This window comes from Scylla paramamosain, chromosome 20, assembly GCF_035594125.1.
Source record: "Scylla paramamosain isolate STU-SP2022 chromosome 20, ASM3559412v1, whole genome shotgun sequence".
Classification (NCBI taxonomy): domain Eukaryota; kingdom Metazoa; phylum Arthropoda; class Malacostraca; order Decapoda; family Portunidae; genus Scylla; species Scylla paramamosain.
This window is the reverse complement of record NC_087170.1, coordinates 9,142,148-9,152,568: the sequence shown is the minus strand read 5'-3', so window position 1 is coordinate 9,152,568 and position 10,421 is coordinate 9,142,148. Positions and strand designations below refer to the sequence as shown.

Below are 10,421 nucleotides of genomic sequence, written 5' to 3'. Positions count from 1 at the left end.
GTGACACAGACTGTCTCCGCTAAGCAATACGCGGGTTGCCAGGAACGGTATAGAGACAGCAGAAGGGGGATGCTTGGTCTGTTGTGAGGCAGAGTGGCGAGAACAGTGGTGTGTCTGACACTATAAGGTTTGTTTTTCCGTTTTGAAGTGGTGAGCGAAAAGTTTTATAGAAGACAATAATCCATGCTGTGTTAGTTCACGCATCACACCAAAACCGTGACCTGTTATATCAAGGGGAGTGAGAGGGAAGGGAAGGTGTGCTAAGTGAGGGGAGTTTCAGGTGTGTTGCTGAGTGTTGCGTGCGGCGCCCCGAGGATGATGTCTGTTCGGCTGAGGGGGCGGCGGTTGGCGGCTTGTCTTGTGCTGGTGGTGGTGGCGACCTTTGGCGTGTATCACCTGATTGCCCTCCACACCCAGATGGACGTGCATGATAGGGTGTACCTCAGGTGAGTCATGCCAGGTGTCACATCTGCTGAACATTTTCCCAGCCTTTCACAGGCTAGGTACAATTACCCCAACGAGTTTCAGAGAAGTGCTACAATTTCCTAACACACGACAATGTTCTTGACGGGATGGGCTGCTGCGGTGCATCTGCGAGGGGAGGATTAATCTTATCGTGTCATGAATCATTTGTGTTTCACGGAAAAAAAAAAAAAAAAAAAAATGCTGATTCTATGAAGAAATATCATGATAAGAAACTGTGTTGTTCATTTTCAATGGTGGGTAGTACAGAAAATAAGAGACAATGATTTAGATAAAGTATCGCGGCTCTTGACATTATGTAGGGTTATGTTAAATGTTAGAGACGATTATGGTCGGATTGTCATGGGTGTTTTTCCCATGGATAGTGTAGAATCCGCGTTAAACTGTAACTTGAATCATGAAAACCTTGAAAACCTCCCACAACTAACAATAGAACATGTGTTTAAAGTGTATAGTTGAGAGAAGACGCCGGCACGATTGGGAATACGTATCTCTATAGCAATGTTCTTTAACTTTCACTCAATTCATGCATCTTTCGCGGAGCTTTTGAGGAATACATGTGCGCTTGCGCCTAGGACGATAAAAAAAAAAAAAAAGGTTTTATCTAGTTTCAAGACTGAAAATGTAATTAGCACATGTAAATAAAAGCATTAGGTCTTTATTTTAAACAGAAAATAGCGACTCGGTTTTATATAATTGTTATTAAGGTACTAAATGTATAATGAAACAAAATTATCATGTATATACACTTAGTATTTCTGCTTCTATATGTACACATCATGTACATTTAATTAAAAGTACATTTAATGTTTTAATCTCAATTTAAATTAATTTCTTACATAAATAACCATTACCATTTTCGTCTTAAAACATTTTTATCTTTCTGTATACTCCTTCATTTCCTTCTACCGTGCTGTCTTAAATACAAACTGGCCATGCCATGTACCCCTCCATGTATCTCATTTTTCCAGGTACACTATGAAAAAAAAAAAAAATAAAAAATCATGCTCCCTGAGATGCACCTTGACCCCAGGGTGGCCATCACTGATCCACAGGACAGCGGCCTGTAGAGCAAAAACCGCTCATTAATTTCTTTTCCCTCCCCTGCCTACCCTCCCCTGCCTACCCTCTCAAGATAAGCGTCTCTCTCTCTCTCTCTCTCTCTCTCTCTCTCTCTCTCTCTCTCTCTCTCTCTCTCTCTCTCTCTCTCTCTCTCTCTCGCTGTAATTTACATTTTATTGAATGATTGGTGTCCGCCTTATATTCTCTAAATCAAATAACGAGAATACAACGCTTTTACCTTTCCTCAAGAGAGAGAGAGAGAGAGAGAGAGAGAGAGAGAGAGAGAGAGAGAGAGAGAATGTCTTGTATGATAAAAGGCAGTAAGATATTTAATTTTCTCAGACCAAATTCTATGGCAAGTTGCTCTCTCTCTCTCTCTCTCTCTCTCTCTCTCTCTCTCTCTCTCTCTCTCTCTCTCTCTCTCTCTCTCTCTCTCTCCAAGGGTATTTTCATGATTCTGTATTATTAAAAGGATCGCCCATGAGAATCGAACTTATAATTTATGTCACATTTGAAAATATTCCCATTAAGTGAGGTAACAATGCTAATTCAACACATCTTTATCCTAACTGTTGATTTAAAAATGCTCCCAGAATGCGGTCCCTTGACTTTAGGCATATCCCGTGTAGTTTGCCATTACCGATGTGTCCCTTTGGCATCCTTCAATAATGATAATAATAGTAATTTCATCAACTTTATGTCAGGGAGGAGGATAGAATGGTTAGGATAAACCGTATATGTGAGAGGGATGAATGCATGGGGAGAGAATAAAATAGTCCATGTGTTACCCTGCATCGTGTTGGTGTTTTCTGTTATGTCTGACGTGGCCTTGGGATGACGTGATTGATTGATTGCAGGGGAGATAGTTACAAGAGGAATAACTTACGTGAATCTCTCCTCCCTCCCGATCCTGTCTTCTATTAAGATAAGAGTTTTGCCTTCCCCTCCCGCCATCTCCTCCACACCCTTGGGATGGACTGAACACCTAGGGCCTCCTCCTGCCCCCTTTCCCCACCCCGTGTCCATCCCTCGTAGCACTTAAGCCGATTCCTGTTTTAAAGCTGCTGTAACTTTTGAATGTGAGGTTAATTCTTGCGTTGCATCTCACAGCGGGGGAACACAGCAGAGATGACGCTTTCAAAATACTCTAAAGCCTAGTCTGTGGTCTTAAATGCTTTAGGACTATTCTTGAAGACCACGGAGATTAATAAGTTTCTCATGGATGTTTGTTTCCTTTTTTCTCATTGATGGTGCAGAGTTCTTGTTAAATAACGGCAGTTATCTAGAGCCTGTCGACTTTTTGTTTATTTATTTACTTATTCTATTTGTTTATTTAATATTTTTTTCTTTATTTTGGTGTTGGTAAAGTTTTACTTTCTTGTCCGTCTCCAGCTGTGATGGACGCCATGTTCTTGATCTAGCTCTTGCTGCTGGCATTCTAATCTAACTAAACCTAACTAAACCTAGCCTAACCAAACTAAACCTAACTGAACTAAACCTAACCAAACCAAATCTAACTAAACCTAATCCAACAAAACCAGTAAATATGAAATAGAGACGCAGCAATAGTAGGCAACTTCTTATTTATTTTTGGTGGGTAGCGGCGTTATAATAAATTTCCGAGGCATATATATGGGGTTAAAAATAGAATGAAAGGCTCCATCTCATAAGAGAGGTAAGAATTGTCGCTGTTCCACTGGCAACAATGTTTAACTCTTATCTTATTAGGTGTTTCCTCTTTTTTTTTTTTTTTTTTTTTTTTTTTTTATCTTTTGATACCTTGCAACTATTTGACATTTGAAAATAATTTTGTTACCTATCTATGTTTCTGTTACTACTACTACTACTACTATTACTACTACTATTATTATTATTATTATTATTATTATTATTATTATTATTATTATTATTATTATTATGTAAAGGTGTAACTACTGAATAATGTTCTCACTTATTTCTGTGGATATGTATAGCCTGTATAATAATGTCAAACTTATTTACTACCTGCTTGCCTGGATACTCTATAACGCTCATAACTATCTGATGACCAACTCAATCGTTTACTTCTGTGTGGACAATTCTAACCTTCATAACTAACTGTCGTCCAAATCGTTTACTTTATCTGCACATTTTTTTAATCCTTGTAAGTAATCGGTATCTGAATAATTGAGGCGTCGCCTGCAGTAGCATACCCAAGCGCCATTTCTTAAAATTCTCAGGAAACGGCTCTAAAGTTTTCAAAGTATAAAAAAGATTTTCTCCAAAACTATTACAGCTAGGATAATAATTCTTATACCCTTTTAAAGCTCATGGTTTGTACATTTTAACACGAGTCCTTTGGCACAGAAAATATAACAAAAAAAAAAATATGATTTAGAAATTAAAGATAATAGTTCAGAAAATACATGAAAAATTCCATTATTTGTCATTTAATAATGTCCCTTGCCAGAGAAAATGCAAATCCCAACAAATAATGGTAATAATAATAAAGTTTCTCGATACAGAGCGAATGATAGGTACGTGTGTATGATACTGAACAAAGTAGATAATTGAGGCGGGCCCGCTTCACACAGGCTGGTGACGAGGGCAAGAGTAATCGGAGCACGCTCCACACAGGCTTTGGACGAGACTGTCTATTCTGGTTTGGCGCATGAGTACAGTCATGCACGCTGTCTTCTCAGGAACTGGTGGATGAGTATACTACTGCACCAATACATAGGCTAAAACAGCCCTTTGGCCTAAAAGATCCAAAATAACCATTATTATGGACTTACAACTTTATTTTCTGAGCGATGTCTCTCAACAACCATATAAAACAAACCTCGCAGAACTTTGTGATACCATTATCTCGACTTTACGGAAACGTGGCGCTTGGGTATACTACTGCACGCGACGCCTCAATTATTCTGTACACACTAAACGCAGCCTTGGTGTGGCCGATATCTGCACAAGTCATGCAGTGTAGTTTTTCACAACTTCACAGCCTTGCCTCCTACCGGAGCTTTTGAGAAATCCATTTACCCTCAGGCCTAGGGCGATTAATTGATTACATAATAATAATAATAATAATAATAGTAATAATAATAATAATAATAATAATAATAATAATAATAATAATAATAATAATAATGATAATAATAATTTACGTTTTTCTCCAATTTTAAGACAAAAAAAATATATATATATAAATTAAAGTATTCGATCTCTATTTTAAACATAGGAGATAGCTATTCTATCCTAAATAATTGCTATATACTGTAAGTGCTAAATGCATAGTACGCCCAACATTCTTGACCTTTTCCTGACCTCTAATCCTTCTGCTTATGCTGTCACCCTTTCTTCTCCGTTGGGCTCCTCCGATCACAATCTCATATCTTTATCTTGTCCTATCACTCCAATCCCTCCTCAGGATCCCCCTAAGCGAAGGTGCCTCTGGCGTTTTGCCTCTGCTAGTTGGGGGGACCTGAGGCGGTATTTTGCTGATTTTCCTTGGAATGACTACTGCTTCCGTGTCAGAGACCCGTCTTTGTGTGCTGAGCGCATAACAGAGGTGATAGTGTCTGGCATGGAAGCGTACATTCATCACTCTTTTTCTCGTCCTAAACCTTCTAAACCTTGGTTTAACACAGCTTGTTCTCGTGCTATACATGATAGAGAGGTGGCCCACAAAAGGTACTTAAGCCTTCCTTCACCAGAATCTCATGCACTTTATATTTCTGCCCGGAACCATGCCAAGTCTGTTCTCCAACTAGCCAAAAACTCCTTCATTAACAGAAAATGTCAAAACCTTTCAAGATCAAACTCCCCTCGTGATTTCTGGCATCTAGGCAAAAATATCTCCAATAACTTTGCTTCTTCTTCTTTCCCTCCTCTACTTCAACCAGATGGCACCACTGCTATCACATCTATTTCTAAAGCTGAACTCTTTGCTCAAACCTTTGCTAAAAACTCTACCTTGGACGATTCTGGGCTTGTTCCTCCCTCTCCTCCACCCTCTGACTACTTCATGCCTCGTATTAAAATTCTTCGTAATGATGTTTTCCATGCCCTCGCTGGCCTAAACCCTCAGAAGGCTTATGGACCTGATGGGGTCCCTCCTATTGTTCTCCGAAACTGTGCCTCCGTGCTTGCACCTTGCCTAGTCAAACTCTTTCAGCTCTGTCTGTCAACATCTACCTTTCCTTCTTGCTGGAAGTTTGCCTACATTCAACCTGTTCCTAAAAAGGGTGACCGCTCTAATCCCTCAAACTACCGTCCTATTGCTTTAATTTCCTGCTTATCTAAAGTTTTTGAATCTATCCTAAACAGGAAGATTCTTAAACATCTATCACTTCACAACCTTCTATCTGATCGCCAGTATGGGTTCCGTCAAGGCCGCTCTACTGGTGATCTTCTGGCTTTCCTTACTGAGTCTTGGTCATCCTCTTTTAGAGACTTTGGTGAAACTTTTGCTGTTGCCTTGGACATATCAAAAGCCTTTGATAGAGTCTGGCACAAAGCTTTGATTTCCAAACTACCCTCCTACGGTTTCTATCCTTCTCTCTGTAACTTCATCTCAAGTTTCCTTTCTGACCGTTCTATTGCTGCTGTGGTAGACGGTCACTGTTCTTCTCCTAAATCTATTAACAGTGGTGTTCCTCAGGGTTCTGTCCTGTCACCCACTCTCTTCTTATTATTCATTAATGATCTTCTAAACCAAACTTCTTGTCCTATCCACTCCTATGCTGATGATACCACCCTGCACTTTTCCACGTCTTTTCATAGACGTCCAACCCTTCAGGAGGTAAACATATCACGCAGGGAAGCCACAGAACGCCTGACTTCTGATCTTTCTAAAATTTCTGATTGGGGCAGAGCAAACTTGGTATTGTTCAATGCCTCAAAAACTCAATTCCTCCATCTATCAACTCGACACAATCTTCCAGACAACTATCCCCTCTTCTTCAATGACACTCAACTATCCCCCTCTTCTACACTGAACATCCTCAGTCTGTCCTTTACTTATAATCTGAACTGGAAACTTCACATCTCATCTCTAGCTAAAACAGCTTCTATGAAGTTAGGTGTTCTGAGACGTCTCCGCCAGTTTTTCTCACCCCCCCAGCTGCTAACTCTGTACAAGGGCCTTATCCGTCCATGTATGGAGTATGCTTCACATGTCTGGGGGGGTTCCACTCATACTGCTGTTCTAGACAGGGTGGAATCAAAAGCTTTTCGTCTCATCAACTCCTCTCCTCTAACTGACTGTCTTCAGCCTCTCTCTCACCGCCGCAATGTTGCATCTCTAGCTGTCTTCTACCGCTATTTTCATGCTAACTGCTCTTCTGATCTTGCTAACTGCATGCCTCCCCTCCTTCCGCGGCCTCGCTGCACAAGACTTTCTTCTTTCTCTCACTCCTATTCTGTCCACCTCTCTAACGCAAGAGTTAACCAGTATTCTCAATCATTCATCCCTTTCTCTGGTAAACTCTGGAACTCCTTGCCTGCTTCTGTATTTCCACCTTCCTATGACTTGAATTCCTTCAAGAGGGAGGTTTCAAGACACTTATCCACCAATTTTTGACCACTGCTTTGACCCTTTTAGGGACTGGCATTTCAGTGGGCATTTTTTTTTATTAGATTTTTGTTGCCCTTGGCCAGTATCCTTCCTACATAAAAAAAAAAAAAAAAAAGTAAAACAGAATGCCACATCTCAAACCTGTGAGGCGCGAGTTGTGTCTGTGTGTAATATACTAATATAATACAGATTTGTAATACTTTAATCTCCTTTTAAATTGATTTATCACATGACGCACAAACATCTCCTACAGCGCAGTCTTTAGTACACTTGACAGTAGCCATGTCATGTAGTCCTCCGTGTATCACATTGTCTGCGAGTAGCTTTTGAAAATATTCATGCAGCCTAAGGCGCACCATGCACCCTGAGCTAGTGACTACCAGAGGGAATAAGATAATATGTAGTATTTTTGTGCCATAGCAAGGACCGAATTTAGCTAAGTATTTTATATCCAACTCAGTTGCTTGTCGTATATACTCCCACACTAACTTTCCGCGTTACTCCCAGTGAGGTCTAAAGTACTGTTCAGGGGGTGCTGTGAACTTATCATTAAACCCAGCTGTGACCTCACTGAACGTTTCCCTTTGTGTCTCACAACACAAGGGGGAAGTCACAGCCCGCCCTCTAAGGACAACTCTCTTCCTCCACACAAAACTACAAGCACCTAATAACACACACACCCTTCACTCAAAAATTTCAAAATTATCATGGCGACTCCTACACCAGCCTTGGAGTCTCCATCTGGGGAAGGGACCATAAATGTCCCCAGGTCGGACTGCCTTTCTGTCGACAACCCTAAGTGTCTTGACACCCCCCTCAACTTTTTCTTCATAAATTTCTGCAACATTCGCGGTCTAAGATCAAATTTTCAATCTGTAGAACACCACCTCTCCTCTTCTAAACCTCATCTTCTTTTCCTCACTGAAACTCAGGTGTCTGAGGCAACTGACAGTAGCCCCTTTTCTGTTCCCTCCTACTTTCTCTATCCTCATTTTCGATCCAAAGCTGGATGTGTTTATGTGCGCAGTGACATAACCTGCTCTCGTGCCCACGCTCTTGAATCTTCCAAGTTTTCCACCATCTGGCTACGACTACAGAGTCACTCTCAAACTAAATTTATCTGTGCTGTATACCTCTCACCTAACTCCTCTGACTATAAGAAATTCTTTGACTTCTTAATTTCCAAAGTGGAGCACATTCTGACCCTCTTTCCTTTTGCAGAGATCTCCATTCCTGGAGACTTCAGTGTTCATCACCTGCTTTGGCTTTCCTCTCCCTTCACTGACCATCCTGGTGAACTAGCCTTCAACTTTGCTATCCTCCACGACCTAGAGCAATTGGTGCAACACCCTACTTGTATTCCTGACCGTCTTGGAGATACGCCTAACATTCTTGACCTTTTCCTGACCTCTAATCCTTCTGCTTATGCTGTCACCCTTTCTTCTCCATTGGGCTCCTCCGATCACAATCTCATATCTGTATCTTGTCCTATCGCTCCAGTCCCTCCTCAGGATCCCCCTAAGCGAAGGTGCCTCTGCCGTTTTGCCTCTGCTAATTGGGGGGACCTGAGGAGGTATTTTGCTGATTTTCCTTGGAATGACTACTGCTTCCGTGTCAGAGACCCGTCTTTGTGTGCTGAGCGCATAACAGATGATAGTGTCTGGCATGGAGGCGTACATTCCTCACTCTTTTTCTTGACCTAAACCTTCCAAACCTTGGTTTAACACAGCTTTTTCTTGTGCTATACATGATAGAGAGTTGGCCCACAAAAAGTACTTAAGCCTTCCATCACCAGAATCTCATGCACTTTATATTTCTGCCCGGGACCATGCCAAGTCTGTTCTCCAACTAGCCAAAACTCTTTCATTAACAGAAACTGTCAAAACCTTTCAAGATCTAACTCCCCTCGTGACTTCTGGTATCTAGCCAAAAAATATCTCCAATAACTTTGCTTCTTCTTCTTTCCCTCCTTTATTTCAACCAGATGGCTCTACTGCTCTCACATCTATTTCTAAAGCTGAACTCTTCGCTCAAACCTTTGCTAAAAAATTTACCTTGGACGATTCTGGGCTTGTTCCTCCCTCTCCTCCACCCTCTGACTACTTCATGCTACCTGTTAAAATTCTTCGCAATGATGTTTTCCATGCCCTTGCTGGCCTAAACCCTCGGAAGGCTTATGGACCTGATGGGATCCCTCCTATATTGTTCTCCGAAACTGTGCCTCCGTGCTTCCACCTTGCCTAGTCAAACTCTTTCAGCTCTGTCTGTCAACATCTACCTTTCCTTCTTTTTTTTTTTTTTTTTATGTAGAAAGGATACTGGCCAAGGGCAACAAAAATCTAATAAAAAAATTGCCCACTAAAATGCCAATCCCATAAAAGGGTCAAAGCAGTGGTCAAAAATTGGTGGATAAGTGTCTTGAAACCTCCCTCTTGAAAGAATTCAAGTCAAAGGAAGGTGGAAATACAGAAGCAGGCAGGGAGTTCCAGAGTTTACCAGAGAAAGAGATGAATGATTGAGAATACTGCTTAACTCTTGCGTTAGAGAGGTGGACAGAATAGGGGTGAGAGAAAGAAGAAAATCTTGTGCAGCGAGGCCGTGGAAGGAGGGGAGGCATGCAGTTAGCAAGATCAAAAGAGCAGTAAGCATGAAAATAGCGGTAGAAGACAGCTAGATATGCAACATTGCGGCGGTGAGAGAGAGGCTGAAGACAGTCAGTTAGAGGAGAGGAGTTGATGAGACGAAAAGCTTTTGATTCCACCCTGTCTAGAAGAGCAGTATGAGTGGAACCCCCCAGACATGTGAAACATACTCCATACATGGACGGATAAGGCCCTTGTACAGAGTTAGCAGCTGAGGGGGTGAGAAAACCTGGCGGAGACGTCTCAGAACACCTAACTTCATAGAAGCTGTTTTAGCTAGAGATGAGATGTGAAGTTTTCAGTTCAGATTATAAGTAAAGGACAGACCGAGGATGTTCAGTGTAGAAGAGGGGGACAGTTGAGTGTCATTGAAGAAGAGGGGATAGTTGTCTGGAAGGTTGTGTCGAGTTGATAGATGGAGGAATTGAGTTTTTGAGGCATTGAACAATACCAAGTTTGCTCTGCCCCAATCAGAAATTTTAGAAAGATCAGAAGTCAGGCGTTCTGTGGCTTCCCTGCGTGATATGTTTACCTCCTGAAGGGTTGGACGTCTATGAAAAGACATGGAAAAGTGCAGGGTGGTATCATCAGCGTAGGAGTGTATAGGACAAGAAGTTTGGTTTAGAAGATCATTAATGAATAATAAGAAGAGAGTGGGTGACAGGACAAAACCCTGA

At 41.3% G+C, this 10,421-nt stretch overlaps 1 protein-coding gene across 2 annotated transcripts in view; it reads left to right on the top strand.

The window, feature by feature from the left end:
- The first annotated feature begins 312 nt into the window (after window positions 1–312).
- Window positions 313–10,421, top strand: part of LOC135110236 (uncharacterized) — a 49,208-nt gene continuing 39,099 nt past the window's right edge. The window contains exon 1 of one of the 2 annotated variants that reach the window (XM_064022349.1): window positions 313–446. In XM_064022349.1, the coding sequence (XP_063878419.1) occupies window positions 316–446 (131 nt within the window). In that variant the 5' untranslated portion in view covers window positions 313–315. The remainder of the gene's footprint in view (window positions 447–10,421) is intronic. The other variant, XM_064022350.1, reaches the window with a different exon arrangement.